General features: G+C 41.3%; 1 protein-coding gene across 1 annotated transcript in view; it reads right to left on the reverse strand.

Moving 5' to 3' along the window:
* kif21b (kinesin family member 21B) overlaps positions 1 to 26,231 on the reverse strand; it is a 57,344-nt gene extending 31,113 nt beyond the window's left edge. The window contains 8 exon segments of the mRNA XM_063910615.1: positions 361 to 556; positions 926 to 1,041; positions 1,266 to 1,472; positions 1,639 to 1,773; positions 3,082 to 3,231; positions 4,091 to 4,273; positions 4,803 to 5,025; positions 25,860 to 26,231. Coding sequence (XP_063766685.1) covers positions 361 to 556; positions 926 to 1,041; positions 1,266 to 1,472; positions 1,639 to 1,773; positions 3,082 to 3,231; positions 4,091 to 4,273; positions 4,803 to 5,025; positions 25,860 to 25,900 — 1,251 coding nt within the window. The 5' untranslated portion in view covers positions 25,901 to 26,231.
* Positions 26,232 to 26,815: the final 584 nt, after the last annotated feature.

Here is a 26,815-nt window from a genome sequence, read left to right on the forward strand (position 1 = left end):
ATGTGTGTTCCAGTAAAGATCTTTAATTTGATAGTAAACAGCTGCTGCAGCAGACATGGCCTCTGCTTTTCTTATTCGCCTTTCAACACTAGCTTCACTTACTCCCATTAATGTTGTCTTTTTTCTTCCTCTGCTCAGTTACTGTTCACATTTTTATCCATCATGTCAGCCCTTTCTTACCGTTACACTGACAGCCATGTTCTTCAACCTGCCGATCTTCATTCAGCATCTCTGTCATTCAGCCACTTTGATCTTTTTTCTCTGAGCTCCTTCTTGTCTTTATTTTTTATTCAAACGCAATCACAATGTTTTCTGTCTTATAAACGTTTCTTATAGTCATCCATCCCACCCATTTCTCACCGCTTTGTACTCCATCAGCTCTATCTGCAGCCGGGCGATCTCTGCGCGCAGGGCGCTGATCTGCTGGCTGGTCTTGTCCTGGTTCACCACCACCTTGTTCTTGATGTTTCGTGCACGGTTGGCGTATTTCAGTGTGTTCAGTGTCTCCATGAAGTCCCGGTCTGACGGACTGACGCACGCGATCATCAATGTGCGACTGGTATTGGGGAGAAAAATGTAAAAGGCATCTTACAGAAGGACAATGGTAAGAAATAAGAATGTCTTGTAAGAATAAACACAACAAAAGCCCTTTTAAAGCTCAGGCATAACATTAGCAACTCCACAGCTGCTTCAGAAAAACTCTGTCAATAACTCGCGTTCATTTTTCAACCAACTTTGATTAATTGACTGTTTCAGCACCAATGGTTTAGTTAATTACAAAGGCCCACACCTAAACTTATATTGCGGAATTATAAGATTTGTAAATATGATACTATAACTATGGTTTGCCTGTGTGTGTGTGTGTGTGTGTGTGTGTGTGTGTGTGTGTGTGTGTGTGTGTGTGTGTGTGTGTGTGTGTGTGTACCTGTTGCCGCCGAGTGAGTCCTGTAGCAGACGAGTGAGTTTGGAGTCTCGGTAAGGGACGTGTCCCCCCTTCTTAGTCTGGTCTCCTAAAGCACTGATCACATTTCCCAGGGCCAGCTACAACACAAACAAGCACACACACATTGACATTTGTCTCAAACTATTTTTCTAAAATGATCATTTATATATACTGAAATGTTTGAATCAGAAAATAAATGAATGTATTTTTATACATCTGAGTAGGGAACAGCTGACGTAGGCTTTGCCATTTTCTTCAGTTTTATATCGCACAGCCCGCATATGAGCACACACACACACACAGTTTGTATTTTCTGTCTTACCAGTCCACAGTTAATAGAGATTCCCTCGCGGGCTCTCTCTCCCGTCGCCCCTGTGCGTTTCAGCCTCTCAGAGCCAGCCAGGTCAACAAAGTGGAATTTGGCCATCAGAGTCTCAAACTCCGGCTGAGCAATGGGGCCGGAGTCCACGCCGTTCAACTCCCCGTTCAACTCCCCATTCAACTCCCCGTTCTCTCCTCCTCCATTCTTCTAGCAGACAAAAAAACATTCAAACTGAGTTCATGAGGGAGGGCATACTTAAATGAAAAATAGCAAATATTTCATCATCTTTAATGATACTGTAATCTTGAATTAAAAATGTTTTAAATGAACTCTTTGCTCAGTTTGTCCTCCACCCTAAAACTCCATAGCTCACCATTTGATCCTGCGGACACTCTCTCATCTGACAGAGGTGGATGGTGAAGATGGCGTGCGAGCGAGAGCTTGTGGCGTTCATCTGGGTGCTGGCCGTGGTGCGGGACAGAGCACCGAGCTTCAGGCATTGCAGCAGCTATAGCAACAAGAACATGTGGAAGAATTGTGGTAAGGAATTTTATTTCAAACTAAAGGAAATAAAACTATGATCAAAGAGCTATTTTTATTTTGGATGAATGCTCCGGATCACTCGCTCCTTTCCGACTGTACAGCCAGCTTTTTTAAGGGAGGTGGGAAACTATTTATTTGGTTCACTACAGTCTTCTTAGTTTTAATTTGAACTTTTCAACCCTCTACACACATAAAATGCTGCCACCAGCAAGAGTTTTCTCTTAGGTTTGCCCTCCTCTCCTTTTTACACTCAACCTGACTGTCTTTTTCCCACAATCCATCACCAACACACTCCTATCTCCTCCTTCCCTGTGTGTTGACATTTTCTCTCTTCCCTTGCACAAGAGAGCCCATCTGTTTCTACTTGTCTCTCAGTTGTCTTTTTGGGAAGCTAATGAGGATGAACTCTCACAGATCTAGCATTATTCTCCTTTTCTTTCTGCATCCATTAAACAACATCTACTCCGGCTCCTTTTGACAATAAATTGAATAACACTTTAAGTGTGTTGTTTAAGACAGCGTTTACTGTGCTGTAGCTTTCCCCCTTAATCTCCACCTGCCACCTCTGTCAACGTCTCTGTGACTTCTCCACTAACAGTCATTCACCCTGCACTCTTGACCCCATCACATACTCCTACTTGCACACTGTCACTGATGATCTGTTCCCCTTTTCTGTAAGTATAACTCGCTCTTTATATCCTTCAACTTCTCAAGAACTAACCCTCGCTTAGTCTAGTCTATCGCTCAGATAATAGCCTCATGGGTGTTAAAGGAAGCATGGTAGTGCTAGGCTTCCCTTATTATCCTCGAAATGTTTCATTTTTTTGACGACTGACCACCAGATGGTTCTTGCCAGACTTCATGTCGAGCTGCTAGAGATCTAAGGCAGCTCGATCTGCCTCAAACAGTCAGCATTTATTCACATCTTCACAGTTAACTCTTTGCAATGCAATTAAAAATTACTTATTTACGATCACAAAAAAAAGATTGCAGCATTCATGATTTGAGTTTTGCACATTTTCATTACAACTACAGAAATGTACAAGGGAAGTAAAATAAACGCCTAGGATATTTAGGCATGTTTTCATTGTGTTCTTTTCACTGGTCTAAAAGAAGCCATGTTGGGGAAAGGAGAATAACTCCTAAAGTATACCATTGCATTAAAAAACACTGTTTTAGCTTCTGCCTAAAATCTATGAAATAATATGTGATTGTTTTAGGACATGAGGATACACACACGCTCACACGCTCACACGCTCACACACACACACACCTCCTCCTCTGAGTGCACCAGTCTGGAAGTGACTCCGCTGGTGTATATGCTGCCACTGGCGTCTTCATGGATCTTAATGGTGGACTTCCTGTTCCGACTATCTGGATCTCTGGCTCCGTCAAACAGGTCCAGCACCTCTTCATTGTACAACTGAAATAAACAGAAGCCACAAGACACATACCCAATATTAAACCATTTATACACACCTAAAGCTATAGCAATATTCTGATTAATCATAACATAACCATGAAGCATAATGTGTTACTGAGTCAACATTCTCCTCATCGCCTCCCTTTTCTCACAGCTGTTTGTCTTATTTACACACAGGTCAAAAGATTGACCTCTCAGAAACCAAAGAGGGCAAGGGCCACAGAGGTCAGCTGAAAGCTCAGCTGTCCCAGCCCCCACTGCTAAACACAAACACACACACACACCTGATTATAAGATAACCTTGTGTACTGAGGATTCATATAAAACACACTAACAACAGAGAGCATAGACAGGTACATTGAAAGAAAGAAGAGACAGGTAGAAGTAATGATTAATTATTAAAACAGTAAAAGGTATTACAGCAATATGATTACACATACACACAATCAGCTTCCCACCAAGACAATCTAAACACTTGCCTGACTGAAACCTGGGGAGGATATGATTACTTGTCATATTATCTTATTACTCCCACACAGGCCTGCCTCCCTCACTCCTATCCCTGGCTCTTTACCCAACTATAGCCCACAGTGACGAGGAATAATGTCAGAGGTAATGGCCAACATTAATCAGGACTAACAAAAGCACAAGCAGACAGTCCTGCCCATCTGTCATTGGGTTGTCACTTCCTGTTTATTGAAGAGGGGGTCTGAACCTCTCGTCTCCCTGTTTTGTCCCATCTGGTTAGAGTTAATGTGGACGAATGTCCATCGCATGCACATTTGCAAACAGGGGCATCAATACTGTTAACATGTGCGACCAAGCAAGAATGTTTACAGTGTGGTTGTGTGTCGCCTACCTCTAGGAACTGGGCGCTGACTTTAAACTCTGGCGGCTGGCTGCCGGCCTCCTGTGCGTGCTGTCTCCGGATCTTGATTCCCTCAAACAGATGGTGAACGGCCCGCGAGATGATGCCCTGCTCCTTCTGGCCTAGGCTCACATCGAAGCCCGTCCCCATGGTGTAGGTCTTCCCCGAACCCGTCTGAAACACAATTTATTAACCCCATGAGATCCCATTTACAGAGTACTCCAGACATCATGAACGCTACATTTATGTAAATTAACCTAATGACAAATAATTAAACTTCAACTAACTGTCACTGAGGTGTTTTTATAGGACATTAGTCAGGGGTTATAATGGTTAGGGTCAGACACATAGATGGACAGTCAATCAAGGATAGCGAAATCATTTACAGTGCATAATATTGCTGTAGATATTGAAGTCCCACGCTCTCTATGTGTTTTGTATTTGGAGCTCCTCTGTGCTTAGTTTTGGGAGTCAGGCCAGCCACGCTTGCATGTCAGTACATGCAAATATTTCCCTTCGTGTCACACTGGCTAGCTAATGGCCACCAATACGAACTGCGCTCAAATGCCTTTTTTTTTTACTTCTCCCTTATTAAAACCTTGCTTCATAATAAAAATATATAAATAACCACAAAAATGTGTTTCTATGCAACTTATTTTATAACAAAATCATTAAGATCAAAGTCCCAGCCTTAGAGTCTTACCTGGCCATAAGCGAACACAGTGGCATTGTAGCCCTCGAAGCAGCCCTCAATGAGCTTGTACACACAGGCCTGGTAGATCTGCTGCTGCTCTGAGTCAATGTCGAGCACAAAGTCGTAGGTGAAGGCCTTATCTTTACCCAGGAGGACTTGTGGTTCTCCAGGCGTAACCAGCGTGCACACATGGCAGCCCTCGATCTTCTCCTTTGCCATCTGAGGACGAATCCTGAAAGCAGAAAAGTAGAAGGCTTCGGGTAAGATTTTGTACCTCATAAATCTAAAAAGTCAAATAGGTGTTACTGATTGTGATTTTCCTGTTTTTATGCACTGTGCAGATTAAGCATTGTATTCTGAGTAGACAGGCTCTGCTTTGACCTTATGACCATTTCAAGTGAATGTCCAACGGGAAATTAGAAAACATCCACATGAGATCCAGCTCTGTGAAATAATAATCTATATCAGAAATATGAAAACAAAACACCATGCTTCATTAAAGTGAAAATTCAAACAGTAAGGATAAGTTAGGATAATGAAGTTATTGATATTGGATATATGGATCTACTTTATCTATTAGGACTTACTGAGATTGTTGTAAATCTTTTTGTTGAAGTAATTATACTAGCTTCATAAAAGTGTACTCCAACAATTTAGCATTCTACTATTAATATACTGTTTATACTACTATACCATATCTGATTTCCAAGTAAACATAGTTATTAATGCAGTCGGGCCAATAATATCATATTAATACTCCGTACATCATCAAAACCTAGTGCCTGAATCACCTACAATGCAATGATTTACATAACTGTACAGATTAGAGGGTATTGCTAGTAGCTGCTAATATAGCCTCCAGCCTCTCGCCTCAGGCAGAGATGAGGAGCAGACTTAAGAGATTACTTCTTTCTAACTCTGCATCGCCAGAAAAGTATTTTTTCTAACGTGTAGTCTTCAGGCTCTCCTGCTACTGACTGTGTGAAATGGCATTGAGGAAATGTATCCAACCTAGTTTTTAAATGAACCATCGATTTGACTGACTGGTAGAAGCGAGTGGAACAAATTATGGAGTGTTATTCACCGAGTCAAACAAGACATTCACTCAACGGTATGGAGTGTAACTAAAACACTCATCTGAAACAGAAGAAGAGCCCTGAGGACAAAGCTCATGGATTAACAACAGCTCTTGTGTTGGTGCTGTTCATTTAAAAGGTCTGAGAACATGTGGTGAATTAGTAATGAGGCATAAAAAGTACAGTTCTGAGAAAAAACGTGTGCAAGTATGACCACCAAAGATGATGTGGCACACTTTGGCAGATAAGTCACCATCCTGCTGCTCAGGACTCTGCTGGGCTTTTCATCTGACAGGTAGGTCACTGCGGTTAATTGCTTTCACCTGAAATTCAAGTTGTACAATAATCCCTGATTAGATGAGACTAAAGGAAAGAAGCCACTGTCTCTGAACATCTTTGAGCTCAGTGACAGAATGGGGGACGAGTATTTCAATTTGGAATCTTTCGAACTTAACTCATTGCCAGCAGAACGACGGAAAGCCTCGCAGGCACAACTGCTGATTAAAGGAGATTTAGCTGTTAAAGGGACATCGCTTTTTAGTTGCTTGTGTCGCATTGCTGATTCATAGTGAGAAAACATTGTCGAGAGAACTTAAGAGTATACGCAATGTACATGAAACAGAAAATCTGTCACATGGCACCACTGTTAATCTTGGGCTTTTAGAGGTACAATGCACAGTGGGGAGGTAATCACTTTAAGCTGTGGAAAAAAGCCGCAAGCCAGCAGTATTGCACACTGGGTCCACCTCTACACATGCTAAACCCCCCCGGTTTAATCTTCAGGGGATGCAAATCAACTCCCCCGCACACTCTGAGACCGCACCACAGTCTCCCTATGGGACGCTGCAACAAAGACACACACACACACACACTGTATAGAGTCATAAAAAAACAAGAGAAATCCCCAAACACGTACAGCTGCTGCAGGGGTAGTGGGCTCATCACAAAGACATACACAGTAACTCAAGAAGTAAATACAGTACACACAAGAAACAACCTACTGTACTATCTTCAGTCCACACATGCTTCCTCTCAAGCATGCAGTAAGAACCACACCCACCGCTAACACTGACAATAATCCTTTCACCACACGTCGTTATATTGCTGCACAAACACACACACGTGTGTACACACACACACAGAGCTTACAACAGCATTTTTTGGCTCTCTTTCAGGCCTTGAGGCATCTTTGAATTAGGTCTACCAGGAAGGAATTAAAAACATTAGAATAGGCCAATTCAACAGCAGCATGCTCACCCCGACCAATTTATAATAGACAGTGTGACATAGAAAGCAGCTTGCAGGCAGATGAGTCCCTTTTATTCCTGGAGGTGACCTTGACAACGGGGTTAATGTATCAAAAACCACAGATCCCCAAAGGAGTGCCGTTTAAGCCAATTATTAACATAAAGTGTACTATAGACGTGTGTGTGTGTGTGTGTGTGTGTGTGTGTGTGTGTGTGTGTGTGTGTGTGTGTGTGTGTGTGTGTGTGTGTGTGTGTGTGTGTGTGTGTGTGTGTGTGTGTTTTGTCTGAGCTGCAGCTGTATCGTTAAAAGGGTTGAGGGTCATTCTTCTCGCCTTTTCTCTCCGTTTACACTAAATTTTGTCAGTCTCTTGTGTGTTATATTTATAGGTCGGGAGTGTCAGGTGTTACACTTGACAGCTGACATTTAAAATAAAAGAAAGGAAGAAAGAAAGGAAGAAAAGAAGAGAGAACGAAAAAGAAAGAAATACAGTATGGCTTTGTTATTGTTAAAATGGAGTAAAGACATGTTAAGTATCACATCCATTAACCAGAATCTCTTTCAGAAATCTTTTGCAATTGTCAGCCCATCCCCCATTGAGATGATTAGATTTTCCCCAGTATAAATAAGCATCCCAGTAATATGGGATTTCGAGTTGGCCAGTTTCTTGCCAATGGACGGTAATACCATTTCTCTTTCTTCTGTACTTTGCTTTGTCTTGCATGGACCACTGACTTGCTGTGTGGGTGGCCACAGGACGATTGGTCTCTGACACTGTGCAGTCTCTCTGCTACTTGCGAATTCAGAATTTCTACTTCAACTTTTAGTTTTTCAAGCATCCCAGATCTAGAAATACAAGGTGTTTTTTGTGTGTTTTATTGCAACTACATTTTTGTTCAGACGATATTGCTCCTTAGAGGATGAGGCCTACAGACTTTGTTGACTTTTACACTTCCAAATACTTGAAACGGACCTCTTCCCTCTGTAGTCTTGCTCTATAGTTGTTAAACTACTGTACCTTTTGGAAATGAAATACAGTTGGGATTGATAGCTGCTGTAATCCAATAATTGCAACCCGGTTTGTGCGACCTCATCCGCGTTCTAACAAAATCTAGGTCCATGTCAGACGCTGCTTTCTGCCCCGCGTTGACCTCACTGACTGCAAGAACCATTGTTTATATAAAGTACTATTAGTGATGACTAGCTGACTATTTTGATTAACTAAATAATCATTTAAGCTATTTATCAAGCAATATGCCAATACTTGTGTGTAGATTACAAGTGTGACAAAAAGTTGCCTTACCCTATTTTACCATTGTAAATGTAATGTTGTTAGATCGTAGGGTAGACAAAACAACAAATCTTAAGACATCACCTGGGGGTCTTGCAAATTGTCATGGGCATTTCTTTTTTAGTATTTCGTATTTGACATTTCACACAATAAAAGATGAATTGATTTCAATGCATTAAAGAAAAAACACACAAAAGGTATCATTGGCTGCTGCCCTAAATATTCTATAATAAAAAATATATTTATGTGTCTAGATTGAAGGCTCTACATGCAGCCCCCAAAGACGTGTGGCTGAACACAGGAAAGTCTTGACAAGCTGCATCCAAAAAGGATAGACAAATACACAACAAAGACTCAACTACCACAGTCTGTCAGTGATCCAGAGAGAATAAATGGAACAGCTATAAATAATCAATTCTCAAACACACACACACACACACAGACACACACAGACAGACACACACACACACCATGGCTCAGCTGGATGAGAATTCCAGCGAGCTGCACTTACAAAAGATGGGATCCATAACATTGATCAGGACAAACACACAAACAGACACACAGACACACACACACACAGGTCCAGAATCAGATCACACACTTACTAGAGAACATTTGGCAGCTAAAAATAGCTTAACACTGCAATTACGTTTCTTTATGAGGCCTGGTGTGAAACAAAGAGAAGCAGATTGTGGATCCCTGATGCGGCAAATTAAGCTGTCTAGCTCCTCTCATCTTTGCACACTAACAGAATTTTTTTTAAATACCCTGGAGAACAAACAGAGTTCTTGAAAACACACACACTCACTCCGAGGGAATTTACTTATCACAGGAATTATCAATCGAAAATGATAATTCGGACCAGACACACACACACACACACACACCAAACCCTGACAGCTGCAGTAGTCATTGATGCGTGACTTGAGAGGGGAGTAATCCGCAGCATCAGGGAGGCAACGAATCTCCTAAAAAACTGATCACAGTCCTCAAGACCTTCCTGACATTTACAGCACCGCTTGTCATCCTGCCCGACTTCAGATTTCTTTCAAAACTCATCAGGCAAGTGGACAAACAGATTAACATCCAAATTAGAATAAGGTTGAATAGGTCAACATGTGACACACTGCAAGAGAACAGCCAGCAAAGATTCTACCTTCAGCACTTTAAAACAAGAATTTGTATGAATATTTACGTTATGTGTAATAAATGATAATACACCCTAAGTTTTCTAGAAAACTATTCTTTAGTACTGTCTACATTCTTCAGATCAGATCCAGTTTGGCCACATTGAGCAGAGTCGGGCACTGGTCAAGTTTGTGTTGCAAGCACAGGAAGTAGATGATTAAAGAAAAATATGGGCTGAAATTAATGAGCACGCTATAAGGATCCACTGTCAGGGGGGAGACATTTTGGTTTATATTTTGAGAAAAGTTATATCTTTACAATCAGGCTGTGATTTAATGAGAAATCAGCTGCATGATTTTAAGAATTATTTCAAAATATTTCAACACAAAGCCAGAATGTTTAAAAAAGAAAGATCTTTTTTTTTATTACAAATTAATGATAAAAAGTTTATAATAGTAATATAGTAATATTTCAAGGAAATAAATAAAAAAAAAACAATGTTTTTTATAAGAGAAAATATAAAAGAACATTTAGCCCTTGCGTCAAACAGCTTCTGAATTGATAATAATTCAATCAAGATGTTGTACTGTTGATCTAAAAACGCTTTTTCTGATATGAAAGAAGCATTTCATTAGTACATCACAATATTATCACTATAGACACACAAACACACTATGAAGGATAACGGAAATAAAGAGCATCGTTCCAGGTTTGTTTTTTCCTTCATCTGGCACACTTTACGAGAGTCCAGTTAACCTGGAAACTGCACACACTCTTTATGAACTCCTTATGTGCAATGGCTGCAATGGCTGCATATGTGTGCGTGTGTGTGAATGTGTTTAAGCCAGTAAAGTATATAAGGGTGTTGTAGCGGTGTAAATTGTAAATTACAAAATGCTAATACCCAAATTATACATTAATTCTCTCCTAAAACTCAACCGTTGACCTGCTATCCAATCACAGTCCAGAAAAAAGCCAGGACCAAATGCCAAGGCTGTTCACAACAAGAACCAGAACACCAATAAAATCTGCTCGCTGTGATTGCTGCCAGTAGCAGTTTGTGTGTGTGTGTGTGTGTGTGTGTGTGTGTGTGTGTGTGTGTGTGTGTGTGTGTGTGTGTGTGTGTGTGTGTGTGTGTGTGTGTGTGTGTGTGTGTGTGTGTGTGTGTGTGTGTGTGTGCGTTCGTGTTTATGCACACTCAACTTTCAAAGTCTGGTGCTAGCCAAAGAGCTCATTTCCCTAATGTAAACACTTGAGTAAAGACACAGTGCACACACACATATATAGAGAGAGTTAATTGTATTCTCTTGAGCTGTGAGTGTTTCAGAGCTCCCTCGGCATGGAGCCATGGGAGGAAGCCAGCCGCTGTGTCTTCATTTCCTTTAACTCTGTCTATTCATCAGAGGACATGTACTCTCATCAGGTTTCTCAATCAACAAATTTTACATCACAACCGATTATTCTACATGGGGAAAAATTTTAACCCTTGCAGTTCCACCTTATATACACACTGTCTGTTCGTACCCCTCCCACAGTTTGTTGCCAGTAAAAACAAGACTATCGGGTCAAAAGCTTAAATGGCAGAAACAGCAGAGGGGCCTTTTCCATTTCCTCTTTCTGCTGATAACAGCACAGACTAATCGCTAATGTGGACTTTTCCTGGTCGCCTTACTTCCTCTCCCTCTGCCTTTTTTAAAATTATCAATTCAAATATCACCTTCATAATGGAAAAACACATGTCTTTCATTCAGTGTATTGTGTCTGTTCCTTAACAACTGTTTTAAATGCAAACACACAATCCCCCCACCTGCTGCCATCACACAGCAGATCCAATAACTGTTAACAGGCGACTCAACAGTCAGTCTACCATCCATGAGGGGTTGTGCTGACAGGTAAATAATAAAAGCTCTACAGGTGACTTGCTCCCATGTATAGACACTAATCAGTGGTAAAGGATGGAAATATAAACAATGTAAAGCCTGTATAGGGAGGCTATACAAATTATTTTAAAGGGAGCATACTAATCTCAAATTATTGCCCAAGAGCCTCTTCTTTATAAGGGTTGGACAAGCCACACTTTCCAGATTTATGAGGGACAGGAGCCACATCTTTTGGTTTCCTTCTACTGTGCCATATTTGACCTCTCAGTTCTGTTTTTCGAAACCAAGATATATTGTATTATATAGTATACACTCGTTCTGATTCATGTCACATACATTTAGATGTGTGAAAAGAGATGAAATGCAATCAAGCAGAACAAGCAGAGTTGATGGAATTTTGTCTGCATGCAGAAGCTTGGTTTTCCAACATGACAGCATTAAAGCTCCACTAATAATTGTGTTACATTAACAGTAGATAAAGGACTGTGTAATGTGTAAAAAGTGCTCTGTAGCGAAGAACCCACAGATAATTATCACACAACTGCCTGTCTTTAATCTGTTCAGTATCTGCTCAGCTCAAAATGGCAGACAAAGCAACTAGCTGGTTAACAAATGGATCATTCAGCAGTTAAAGAGCCAGGTATTTCCCTCAGGAGATTGTGGAGACCGCAGAGCGACTAATATCGGGGGGTAATTAATGAGCACAAAACATACTGGCTGAAATATGAATGTATTGTGTGGATTCAAAACTTAATTTGGATTTCTGGAATAATAGATGCACTGCATATAGATCTCTAAACCAAGCCCCGCCCTATTCTAATAACCTGCTCCCTCCTCGCTTCTCGACATGGGCTGACAAAGTAGGAGGTGTTGAGACTTAATATCCCCCTATTGTCATCCCACTCATTAATAACCTCTCTGCGGAGAGACAAGTATAAAAGCTGTCATCACATCCCCTCTCCCATTCTCTACCTCTCTCTTACAGCTCATTACCTTTGTGTAATGAGGGTTGGTACTCATTTAGTAGCTACTGTCTCCTAAATCCTAAATCAGCAGTGTCCATTACTCAATATTGTCTACCAGCCTGGAATTGGTGCTAAACAAAGTGTACAGTGTCAGGCAGGAGGAATCAACGTCATTTGTATATTTATCATAAAATAAATGGATGACAGCCTTAAGGGTTTCTGTTGTTAAGGCTCTATACACACCAAATCAGGCGATTCAGCAATTAGTCGCAGGGTTGTGCAGCATTGTGGGATTGACTCATTTGTTTTCTGTCAGAGCTTTTTAATGATCTCGATATTTCCAACCCTCCTTGAAGGCAAATTAATTATATTAACAGTATCAATACAAGGAAAGAAGGAGGAACTGTACCCTGTGCTGGAGCGTTTGCAGGAAAAACTGTCAAAATCCCTAAACAATTGCTCCGAAGAGCATCTACTGTATGTACCCCGCTGTTTGACCAACTCCTTGGCAATACAAGGTAAGGGCTTGTGTTTTCTTTTTTACCCAAACTTTGTATGTTATTTTCAACCCCTGTCCAATGGCAGCAAGAGGCAGGGATGATTACTGTACTGTTGATTTGTCCAAAAGTTTAGTTTGTTTCTGCCTGTCCTCCAACCACCGCAACCCAAGCGCATTATCCCCACTCACATGAAGTGGACCTTAGGCCTCCAGATTGAAAACACATCATCGACAAACACTTTCCTTTAACACAGAAATATTTGAGAAATGTTGTGGTGCACTGCAGTGTAGGTCAAAGTCATATTTCATTATTTTTCCAAATAACATTTTCAGCTAAAAAGATTAACCCTCTAATTCCAAGCCTGTCGCCGCATGTCGGTGGTAGCCGTGTGGTTTTTAAAACTGCCTCAGGATGCATCCCTGCTGACTGCTCAGCACCACAGCCCCACAACACTGTCAGCTGACGGGGTGTTGGCTCCAAACAGCAAAGGCTCGATTTCTCATAAAAACAAAATGTGCAATGCCATTAAATAAGGCAAATACACTTAACAGAAGTGGCCTTCATTTATCAGGCCAGTCACTGAAATTGATCAATATACATGAATACAAAGTATTTTTTTGAACTTCTGCCAAACCCAGAGCTGTGCATACATTGCAAATGAAAACCAACTACAAATACCATTATAACTAAGGATTTAAGTACCTATGACCAAATAAAATATGATATACCTTATCCCCGGTCATATTACACACATTCAAATCTTGTTTATGCCACAGTGTCAGTAAAAAACATATTTTTTATGATTAATACTCAAAGCTCCTCCTATGTACTATTAACCAGCACCAGTCAGACAACATTAGTACTGTGATACATTTCAAATACAAGCCACCCCTGAAATAAACATTTACAATCAGGGTTGTAGTGTTATTCACTGAGCAGAACTGTTTCCTTTCTGAAAGAGATTAACTTCATGCCACCAGCCCAACAGAGATTATATAAACAGGAGCACAGTGTCTCCATCTGGTTCTGTTCTGTTTGCTCGTACCGTACCTCCGATTAGTGCTTTGTCATTGTCAGAGTTCAGATTAGGATTAAACCAACCGGCACAGAGGGGCATGTGTGTGTGTGTGTGTGTGTGTGTGTGTGTGTGTGTGTGTGTGTGTGTGTGTGTGTGTGTGTGTGTGTGTGTGTGTGTGTGTGTCCTGCTAGAAAAAAAGTCTTTAATAGTAAAATGCAAGTATAGCAAGCATTCATAAAAAGTGGCTGTGCAGTCGTATAATTGTCACACATTGTGAAACATCTCGTAATCAGTGTCATTTTACAAAATTAGAAAGAGACTAACAAATAAATGTCTGCTATATACTATTTTTTCTCTGACTTGCCATGAAGTACTGTAAACAGCTGTGCTCTTATCAATGTCAATGTAAAACATGTCAGGGTTATGTACCCATTGAAACGGGGACAAGATAACACTGCAGATACTCAAAAATAAGTACCTTCAAAATATTATTATTCATACTAATTTCCACTACAATGACCTTTCCTAATGGCAATGACACCCAATGTGAAACTGTGTATACACTAAGAAAACGAGGGTAAGGAAGCAGACAGAAAAAAAAGATAATAAAATAGAATGAGAACAAGAAGGGCGGTGACATACAACAAAGGTTACTGACAACCATGGTTGTTTAAGTTAACGTGTTTAAAATGTTAAAGAATGTCTCCAGAAGTATCGTGGCAACACAATAGGGGCCTGTTGCCCTGTACACCCGATACAAAACTCATGAAAAGCTGTGGAGGTGGAGCTGATTTTGCTCGTTGAACCTTTATCTCCCTGTTGCTTTCACTGTATCTAGCTTTCTTGTTAAACTGTTAAAAGACCTATACAGATATATAGACAGAGGGAACAAGAGAAAGGGGAAAAATGAGAACAAGAACAGGAGAGCGGGGATAATATGACAATTCATGAAGATTGTCGAATGTCTGACATGAAAAGCCCTGAGAACCCAGGAAATTGGCTTGGCATATTTTGGGTCAGAAGCTCTGGGCATATCAGTGACTGTGGGATGAAATGCGAGAGGCCCCGAGGTGCAGCGATGGATAGAGGGGAGGCAGACCAGTGGCTGCTAAGGTCACAACTGGAAGAAAAACCATTTAACTAAATGAGTAATAGAGCAGAATGGACGTGAAAAGGAACATGCGTGTTAAGGACAATTGATCAGTAGATTAATTAAAAACCACAAAGGGCTTTTGTGGTTTTTAGTAAGTCTAAAAACCAGACTGTCCAGTAAGTCTATACGTTGATAAACTTAAGAATATGTATATATGCTTAATAATTAAGTCAATCGGAAATTCCTGTACTAAAATGGGAATTTCCCTTTGGTAAATGTATATTACGTTGAGAAGAATAGGTGAAAAACATTGTAAAAGAGTCTACAACCAAGCTGGCAGTTTTTGTGAGATTGCACTTGGGAGTAATGGTGCTTTTGGGCTAAATGCTTACACAGGTACAGTGGTTAGCTTAGTTTAGGATATAAAATAGGCTAACATTTGCTCAATAACATAAAGAGAGTTTATGTTGAAGTTGAAGCTGAAAGGAACATTTTCAGAAGGGTTTTGGTTACAAACTAAATTATTCAACACTACATGATATTATGGCTATATTAAAACTCTCTGCACCAAAAGTCCTTGAAATCCAACCCGTAATCCTTGAGATATACAATTTTGGTCTAAAAGATTGAATAAAATCCAACATTTTGTTTTCTATATATGACACTGAATAAATGGAATCACAAACATCATTATTATTTATGGAAATTGTGTTTTGAATTTTAATTAGTGAATTAGTGCAGTTTTGTTGGCTGTGAATTTAAGATTTTCCAATCCCTCTCCTTAAAGTAAATGTATTCAGCACTAATGAACTTGCATCTAATAGCTTTCATTAATTAAGGCCTATTCATTAAAGACCCACTGTAATACCCACAATCTCTATAAAACACCAGCAACAGTGCAGCTGAAAGGCTCGATTTTTGATTATTAAGCTACAGTAGGCATTTCTGTCCTGCTGCTGCCCATTTAATCAGTCCTCACATTGATTCCCGGGATCAGCAGTGATTCCACACATAAACCCATCAACTGTCTCTCTCCCTCCAATCGACCTTCTCATCTCTCTGTCTCTATCCATCACAATCCATCTAAGACACCTTTCCCTTAGCATCATGCTATCCTCTTATAATAATCAGTTAAGCATCTGTGCATGGGTGTAACACACCCTTCAATAATGGGTTATGGAGGCAGGCCAAACACTACAAAATCTGTCTCTCGCTTCGGCCTCCAATCCTCCACATGGGCCAAACATCACAGCAGGCTAACAGGCATGTGACCAAACACAGATACACATACATATTCAGAACCTTGTGCTAGCCAACACTCTCTAAGGGGATGACAGAAACAACCAATAGGAACCTGTCTATGCTTTGTCTCTGGCAAGGTAAGCTCACGTTAGCTATTAATGAAATAAGCTGACATTAAATAAATAATAAAAGTGAATGAGGTTTAAATTATGGCATTTAGCAAGCTTTGACTTAGAGAGACAGAATACCAGGATCAATAAAGAGAAGCGCGGACACAAGGGCCGCAGGGTTCAGAGCGCAAATTGCTGGCTCAGGTGGGAACACAGGAAGAGAATGCCCTAACGAGGACACTTTGAGAAGTAGATGGAGTATTGGAGTATTATAAGTAGTCGTGTGTAGGGGAAGTAGGGCATCGGTCACAAGAGGCTGGCGCTGGGCGCAGACAGCTGTCTCAGCCAGGTGGTGGTAGGCAGGCTCAGAGTGGATACCTTCTGCCACTTCCTTTGCGTCTGTCTCGCCAAACGGACACACGTGGTGATTGAAAAGAGGTCAAATAGCTTTAGATTTTGGAATGTTGTTCAGACATAGCAAGACATTTGATGACTTTAGGCTTTAGGAAATTGTAATGATGGGCATTTTCCACAATTGTATGATATGTTGTAGACCTGATGGTAAACATTTGACAGTTCCATTATATATTCTCTCTCTCTGGATTACACTAACAGTGATGCTACACACTCATCTGATGATGACCTGGCAGTCTATTCACCTCCACACTCATATAATGGATACAATGGATACAAGCCACTTTTCATTTTATCTATCCTTCTATTTTCACAGACTGGCGGCCCTTTGGCCCTAGGCACTTCTGCCGATTGGTAAACAGTGATAAGGAAGAGCAGGGCTCACATATATTGTGCTCATTGGTTTGACTGGTTGTGTTAGCTTGCAGTGTCGCACACTGGAGCACAAATGAGCGATCTGGTTCATTGACGTTAAAATGAACGTTTTCTTAACTGAGCTGGACTTTAAGGACATAGTTGTCCTACATTGTCTGGAAAGGGCTAGGTTAAATGTTCCAGTAAGATTAACTCACCATCTCTATCAGGAATTTATTTCCAAAAGATGTACACAGTTATAGTGTAATGTCTGTTTAATGTTTTTCTTGGTACACAACTTTGGCCTTGATGCTTTCTTTTTGTTTGTTTTCCTTGAAACAGAAAGATAGATATATATCCATGTACCATGACAACAAACCAGCACATCATAGATAAAAAGGGGAGTAAAGCCAAGGCTTCTGAGTGGAATCTGTGGACAATTCAGTGTCTCAAATATCACATTTTTATGCTGATGCTATCAGGTAAAGCGGGACAGAGCTGCGTGACTACACATGAAACTGGAATACAACACAAACTGGTGAACTACATCAGCTGTAAAACACATTGCCATGTTTTATCAACTGCGCCATAACAGATGGAGCTATACTGTCTGAGTGTAAGGGCCCTCAGGCTTTTCACACAAGCAAAACACTCCTCATACTTAAAGATCATGTTAGTCCAAGTTTGGTACATAATACTAAAATTGAATTCTACTTAGTAATAAGTGTGTAATCACAGAGGCATTATTTAATGTCTTCGATCATCATAGCGGAAATAAGAATTAGAATTTCTCACCACTGGCCATCCTTCAATTTCAGATGATCATCTCGTCTCATTGTTACAAGGGCACATCAGTCCGCATCATCGGAGCCGATTCTGGGTCAATCCCCAGCCCTCTTCCTCATCCCTTATTTCACCCGCCTCCCAACACCCCCCTCGTCTGCTCTGTCTGCTGCTCCATGGGGGAGGTGGAGACAAAAATCAAATTAGCCTTCTTTCCTACAATTTAATAACAGACGGCCTAGTCAAGGTCAGGGAGGTGCTAGACGATTTCTGCCTTATTCTAATTAACTCCAACGGCCTGAGAGAGGAAGTGTGGGCCATCCATGTGAATACATACAATCTGGAGAGTGTAAGTGATATATTTCACTAACAAGCCAGAAACTAAGTCACATAATTGTTCCGGTCTGAGACTAAATTATGGCATGGGCCCTGGGAGACCCAGTATGGAGTTCATAAAAAGATCAAAGACTAAAGGTGGCAACATAAAGCAGCCATTAATAAAAGGGGTCATTGTGAGTTTTGGTTCACATTTTGCTTTTAATTATCTTGGGTTCAGCACTCTTACATCTAAAGCACATGTGAAGTTGTTCTATGTTTTCAAATTTAACACATGTGCATTTATCATGCAAATGTATTACCAACGAAAACCACGTGCCTGTAAACAGTTTTCTTACGCATGAAATACTGCTTTGTATGTGATGAACCGCGCATTGTTTCAATGTAAAGTGATGTTTCGAGAAGAAAACGACACCAAATTAATCAAAACAACTAAACAAAATATTAAGTATCATACAGTATTAGTGTATTTAATGATGTATCTGTTTCAAGAATAAAAAGAATAAACATTGCAACTCAAACAATCAAACACCTACCAAAACCCATGATTGTATGTTGAATCCCACACACGCTGCTGACCTGTAGACTGCTGCCATGACTCTGCTTGTCTGTCTGTCTGCCTTGCAGGCTGGTTGTTACGCTAACCAGCCTCTGTTCTGTCAAACAACATTTAGCATGATTGCTAATGTAGCCAGCCAACACATCTGTCTGTAGGTAGTTGAATTCAGCCAGGGGCTAAACTCTTTGCTTTTCTGTCAGGTACATAAACACGCATGTATTCTCCTTAAATGCCTGCAGCACTGTATGATGTTATTAAAACAGAGTGAAAATCCTCAAATGGTGATTATGAGTCTGATGAATTTTGAAACGTACAAGATAACTAACTGCAGCTAAATTTGACTAATGCTTTTCTCCCAGAAAGGATGGGGCTTTAAAGCTAGCTTATCATAGTATTTGGAAGTATTACAGACCCTTTCCAAGACAGTTTATACAATTGACAGGCTAATTAAATTGGGTTTATCTGTAAAACCGCGTTACAGTGCAGACACATGCAATACACATGTATAATGATATAATGCAGCGTTAAGTGTTTTAGCCTTTAGTTTAGCCTGTAAGCATGCTAATATACTGTATGCTAATTAGCACCAAAACTTAAGTCTCCAACATATGTTTGCAGATGGAAGTACTGGGAAAATTGAAGTATATAGATTTTAGATCATCAGCCATTTTGTGCCGTCCTACTGTCATATTCCTGCCTTTACATCCAACTACTAAACAAAACAAACACACAGTGACACAAACTCCAGCAGTGATTAAGCTACTTAGCACTGAAGGTGATTATGGGCCAGCTGGTCACACACACACACACACACACACACACACACACACACACACACACACACACACACACACACACACACACACACACACACACACACACACACACACACACACACACACACACACACACACACACACACACACACACACACACACACACACACACACACACACACACACACACACACACACACACACACACACACACACACACACACACAATATCTGCAGACAGTGACAGCAGCTCTACCGAAACATCCACACAGACACAGTCTGGCACACATTCAGAGGTATTCTCATATTTTATGTTGTCCACAATGTCCACACGTCCTTCCTGACAAATGCAATTTTCATATTCAGGATGGCACACAGGGATTAAGGAATTTCGAAGGAAAAACAGGGTTATTACAAGTGTTCAACTGTTGGACACCCTCTCAAAATGTGTAATGCCAATGTTATATAGTTCTAGTTCACATATTGGAAAAGCAGAAGAATTTTATTTTACATTGTTCAGTAAGGACATTCAAGATTAAAATAGAGAAGTAAATAAACAACATAGTCTAGACAACACTTCAATCTCTGTCTCTCCATCTCTCTGCGGGAATATGGCAAACACGTGCAGCTGTGCCCAAATTATTCATACACATGATGCTCGGACGCACACACATACACACACATACAGTTTGAACACATGGACAGGCAGACACACAATAATTTCATGTTTGGCTAAGAGCTCATATTTGCACGCTACAGTAGCCCTTTTGACAACAGCAGACACTTGTGTCTTTTTCCTCCCTCCATCCCTTTTCCTCTAGATATTCCTTTGAATTTCGTGTTGAATTGAAGGAAGCATTGCTCTTTTGGAACAGGAAGAGCAGTTCATAAAGCAAAGACAACATAAAAAATTGACTCTGCAGACTTTGGGTTTTTTCAGCCATTTCCATCTACTGACCTTTCTAAAAATATAACCTGTTCTTCGACCCTCTTTTACCCTCCAATTCTCCTCCCTTGCTCAGTGTGTCTTTATATGAATGTGTGTGTGCGTGCGTGCATGCGTGCGTATGCAAACTCAGCACAGAGCATAAAGACCTGCAGTGACATCAGACTCATTCACACTGTGTCCTCTGTCTGGGCTCACCCGAGGGGTGCTCTGTTTAAAGGGCCCCTGCTACGCCTCATCCCCCATCCCACACACACACCAACACGTCAACACACACAAATCAGTTGCAAATTGCTATCAAAATATGCAGTTAACAGGAGGTTGAAAGCGAAATGCTAAAGAATGAATATTAAAAAAAAATCTGCGCTGTCAAAACAACCCATTAAATGGGTTTTCTTGATTCCCAGTGGCATGAATGGTTATAGTGAGGACTGTTTAGAAGGCCAGCTGACATATGATGAGACCCTGATAACAGAAAAATGCAAATGTTCAGACTGAAGCGCCTTTCATTCCTTGACAAATTCAAATGGATGGATTCAAATAAATACAGATGTGTGTGTGTGTGTGTGTGTGTGTGTGTGTGTGTGTGTGTGTGTGTGTGTGTGTGTGTGTGTGTGTGTGTGTGTGTGTGTGTGTGTGTGTGTGTGTGTGTGAGCAAGTGCACGTGCAAGAGAGTTGGCGAATACGAGGCAGAAGGAGCTGGGGGGGGAAGGTGGTGACATTCCAGAATTTTGTTACAGTTTCACGCTTTATTTTGCTCACATTGCAGACGAGCTTGAGCGAGAAAAGATAACAAAACGCCAAAAAGCCTTTTTTTTATCTTAGAAGAGAAGATTTTATATTTATTGGACTTCTATTTCAGTGCTAATTCAGGCTACAGAGCATAAGACTGATTCCTATAGGTATAATTTGTTGGCCTGACACTTAACTTCCACATACTTTTCTCTGAAGTTTATTTTCGTCAGTGATGATGAAATCTTAACTGAACTGCGTCAATAGGTTCATCAGCATTTCAAGCAGGAAGTGAACAGGAAGTGTGGATAGTCCGGCAGCACCCGCACAGGAAGTCATTCTGCAACAGCCACACACCATCAGGGAGTGCTGATGCATTTAAGAGGGACAAGATAATAAGCAGTTACTCAACTCAATTTATATTCTGTGCCATATATACACAAGCAACATGTCCCTGAGTCAGCTCTTTCAGAAAAACATTCAAACTGCTCTGTTCAACAGCTGTCATCAGATGCGTATGAGGAGTTATGTTATTTTGAAAAATGGATTGAAAAACTAACATTAACGAATGTTGCTCGGCAACCTTGGTTACTTATTTGTGTTCAATAGCTTTTTCATCTTGTCATCAATCTGCTGGTAAAGCCTCTGAGCATGCACATTATGTAACAGTCACTTTAGGTGAGGAACAAAACACCCAGTACTATTTTTTTAAGCTGATTACTGTCACAAAATGCTCTGATTGTGGACTTTGTTTTGAACATGATGTTCCTATCACCTTTCAGGTCTTTCCTCTTTCTTCTGCTTAGAGCATACACTGTTCACTCAATGCTAAGCCATTATAGACAGGCATCAGGCAGCGTCTTTAGCACTCTTGCCCCAAAGGACATTCACATAAAACTGTGAGGTCTAATAGAGCAACAACAAAAGCATGTGACCAGCAGGCCAGCGTGAGGAGGAAGTGATGCCCAGCTGTGGACTGCCAGCTTGGGTGTGTGTTCCGTCATGTTTCCTGCTCCTCTTCCCTCGTTGCAGACAAAATTGCTTATTAGAGAACAACTTCAGTGGTGACTCCCATCATCAAAGCACAAGCGCTTTCACTCTTTCTGGCCAGTGGCTGTAAATCTGCAGCAAGCTGGTCATTGGGGGGATAAATGTTGAGCCTAAATGTAAGAATGCACTCATGAGGAGATTACATTGCGACACTACCCTGTGACTAGAACAGACAGTCTCATACAAAAACAAATTTCCCACTAGAGTCCAGTCATTTTAAGGGGAACCCCCTGGGGAGGTGTGTAACCCAGACAGAGTATGTGGGGTAAACTGTTATCACACACAGGAAACAGGCGAGACTGGTAGCCTACACAGGACACATCCTAAAACAAAAAACTCCCATTTTTTTTATGTATCAGCTGTGAGGGGCCTCTTCCGCAGTTGTACTCCTGTTTTGTTTTGAAACAAGTGTTTTGGTCATGGGGAGGCAAATGTCTGCAGCAGTTTAATGGATCTATGAAAAACGTTTGCGTTTCTGCAAAGCACTATTTTTGGACACGTCAGCAGAAGAGCAGAGAGATAAAAGCTAATCTTTTTCTCAGCTGAGCTCCCATTTAAGGGGCTTTGGTCCATAACTCTCTGCGTCATAACTGTCCACAAAACCCCGGTCCTCCACCTGTAGGCTATGAAAGAACACTGGATAATTTGTGCTCTATTTTCAGAAGATCAGGTTTTTCCTTTGAGCATCAGTACTGGTATCACCTTGAACCACAAATGTATAAAACAGTCATTTATTAGTAATTCTTTAAGTTTATCCTCCACAAAAAGCCTCGAGAAAGAGTCTGTTAAGGTGAGAATGTCAAGCACTAGTCACAGGGTTAAAACACCCTTGCAGCACTGAACAGATTTGTCTTTGTGTCTATTTTTAAACAGCTATTGAGGCTGACTTAGCACTTTGGTGAAAGACGGAGTCGCTCTCTGATCCGAGATGGTTTGCAGAACTTAAGAAACAGAAACTGCTAGAGAGAGAGAGAGAGATCGATATGCTAATGGTAATTAACACACTGCTCGTAACTCTCATGTCAAGTTACACCTAACATACATGCATACTCACAAAAGTTGAATTATTGACATTTATAGCAGCACATGCACACAGAGCCAGCCATAACATAAAACCTTCAATCAGGAGGAAATGCAGCACTTAGGATCGACGAGATGAGGAGGAACCCTTCATGTGAAGTGATACAGCGCATACGTGTGTGAACATGAGTGCGAGTGTGTGGGGGTTCAAAAGGGTGAGACTCAGGAAGAGTATTATAGAAAATCTGCATCAGACGAAGCTTTCCTCTTAAGTGAAAGCAGCTGTATGAAGATGAAACAGCCAAGCCAGAAGCAATTTAACGATGGCCACTTAGTAGGAAGTAACATTACATGGGCCTCGTCATGTTTGACTCGAATGCACTGCAGAACCACCATTGCCCTGTGTGTGTGTGTGTGTGTGTGTGTGTGTGTGTGTGTGTGTGTGTGTGTGTGTGTGTGTGTGTGTGTGTGTGTGTGTGTGTGTGTGTGTGTGTGTGTGTGTGTGTGTGTGTGTGTGTGCTTCACATCAACATCCATTCCTCAGACATTCAAGTCTGAATGCAGGATTGTAGGTCATGTCACTGGTTATTTGGCCATTGTTTAGGGAAGGCAGTGCAGACATTGAGGAAATGGATGCTGGCGACTCAGACTGTGGGTGTGTGTGTGTATCTCAGTTGGCCCTCGAGACAACCTCATTGCCCTCCAAAACATACTCACACATGCACACACAAACACAGAGTCCCAAGCTCGATGCAGTCTGCCCAAGGGCTGCACAACATGGAAGCAATTAAACACCGTCCTCTCTTATCAGCAGCCGACTTTCTCAGGGAAATAAAAAAGACGCTTGGCTGTCAGTGGGAAAACCATCGCTTATACGACAGGAAGTTATCCTTCTCCTTGTGTTTATTTGGGGGCTTCCCATTTCCTGTCAAACACACAAACGCTTTGGTGGCACTCCCTGTGATACACGCATAGATCCCACATGATGAAAAGGACCAGAATTAGCTCGCCCACCAGCATAGTCATAAAATTACACAAACTGTTTAATTACAAAGTGAAGTTTTTGCTAATAAAACTTCACTGTGATTGTAATCCCCTTCGTGTTGGGTTGATCCTCTTTTGCAAAGTTTGACAATATGCTTAACAGAGCTTAAGACAAGGGCGTCGGTGTGGAGTCCGTGTAGCGAGATCTGTCACCTTCACTTGTTCAGTAACAATGTTACAAGAAGCCACTTCTGTCCAGACTTCAATCAATAACTTGAGTTGAGCAGCAGCCACCAGCTGTTTAAGCGGCTACTCTATTCACCTTATGTCTTTTCCTTTTTGGCAGACACCACCCACCCCACACTTCCTGTTACAGTTGTCGCTGTGAACAAGCACAAAAGAAGATCCACTCAGCGGTTGATTGACAAGTGAGTCTGAAACCTCCCCTGGGGAAATGGGGCCATCATTTGTAAGGTTCATCTTAAAAGGCTCCTCTACTGGGCCAACCCCCATCCTCAACCCCCACTAGGCTCAATCAATGGTTCCCAAAATGAGGTTGGAGACCATAATAGATTCCATGCTCTAGAATAGTAACAATTTTGCTGTTACTTTGCATAAGTTGTTTCACATTTGCACATCAAGGGAGGATGTATGGATGCCTATTTCCTCTTAATCTTCTTATGAAAAACTCTCAGTATGACCAATTGAGGTTCATTAGCTGATGGCCGGCTTTTGGAGGGTGTGAGTTAAAGACCACCGCCTCAGCGCCGCACACTGCAAAATCAGCATGATTGCAGACGCAGCCCCAATCCCATTTAAGTCATGAGTTTTAGTGGCAAACAGTTCAGCACAGCACATTTATGTGATCTCTCCCAATCTGCATTTTGTCTTGGCACAGACAATCGATGTGCTGCTAAAATCTCCTGATACAAATCCAGGAAAGCTGGTCTGCTGCCCAAGCTCCTGGGTGCATTTCCAACAAAGGCAATGAATGACACAGCTTTGAAGGAGAGCATGTGTTTGTGCCTGATTCATTTGCAGAGGTAGGATTTTCTTTTAAAATACCACAAGCCTCTGCTTTTCAAACCTAGTTAAGGAGCTAACTGAGCCATACACAAGCAATATGTTCACTATACTAGATTATGATTAGGTGAGACTGTAGGTAGTTACATGTGAGAATAATAATTTAAAAATGTGTTGGAGCAGAAACGCCCATTCTCCTCCCTGCACCTGGCTGCAGCTGTCCTTGTCACTCCACCCAATGTTAAATGATGAATGCAATCCTCTGCTTTGCACAAAACAGACAAATGCTGTGGAGAACTTATGCCCCCAACATAAACACAATCATATGGAGATAGCGTGGTGCTGCCACATGCGTTTCCTTATCAATACTGTGCAGAGCACCACCCATGCAGATTATAAAACCAGGTGCTCTTGTCTGTAGCTGTACCAGTAAGTAGGTAGTGCAATAAGACTATTGTTCAAGATGCATTTAACTGATCATAAGGAGGCACATACACAATGTTATCCGATCATTTGCAGCAGACAGACGTCGGAGGCTTACCTCAAAGCAACCTTCACACAGCAGTCACTCTGGCTCGCCATTATCGGTTTAAAGGTTCACCGATGCGATGTGCAGTATTTCGGCTATGTTGTGTTTTCAGCGTGTGTGCACCGCGCGGAGCTGCGGCGGCGCTGGGCGTCTCAGGTCAGCGGGAGCAGCCGTCAAGACCTGCTGGCGGTGAGCTGCCTCATCGGTACTCCTTCTGTCTGCTTCTCCTCCGCTGTGGCGCTCATTTCTGCCTCCCTGCTGTTTGTCATCTCGCAGAGTTGAACCTTGTCTTTCCGTGGTCTGCTTTGTGTCAGTCGCTACATCCTGTTTGAAACGGGTTTGAGTGAAGCGTCTGAGCGCTCCTCAGAAACCACACCGCTACGCTGAGAGACGCGATCACGTTGAATATGTGCTGCTGAGAGACCGTAAACTGTAGGGGGTAATGCTGCCTTCAGGAGCTGTCGGATATTTTGGATCCACAGCTAGAGCAGTCGTTCACAGAGCTATGACCTCTCCCAACTCCCCATTGAAGAGGGGTTTGTATGGAGGATTTTTTCGCCCAGAACTTAACCACTCAATCCATTACTATGGATACCGATGGATGCAATTCTTCTGCTGAGCTGTATCGCGATAAACCTATGGGTCAAGTTTAAAAAATCTTTGACCCTAAATTTCAAACAATGCAACTGTATAGTGTATTTTATTAGATCCTCAATGCCCACATAGTTCAAACCATAAGTGCTACATTAGAAAAATAACCCCCTGATGACATCATTTTAAACTTTGGAAAACTCACAGACACAACAGACATTCAACTATTTTCATATTTTTAGTAGTAGGCCTACTCATCCTGACAAATAAACTCAACGTGTGGCCAATATATTATAAATAAATAAAAACTGTTGGCAAATATTTTATATCTAACACATGCTTTTAAAGGGGTACTGACAAGTATACCACGTAGATCG

The sequence above is a fragment of the Eleginops maclovinus genome, chromosome 20 (genome assembly GCF_036324505.1).
Source record: "Eleginops maclovinus isolate JMC-PN-2008 ecotype Puerto Natales chromosome 20, JC_Emac_rtc_rv5, whole genome shotgun sequence".
In the NCBI taxonomy this organism is placed as follows: Eukaryota; Metazoa; Chordata; class Actinopteri; order Perciformes; family Eleginopidae; genus Eleginops; species Eleginops maclovinus.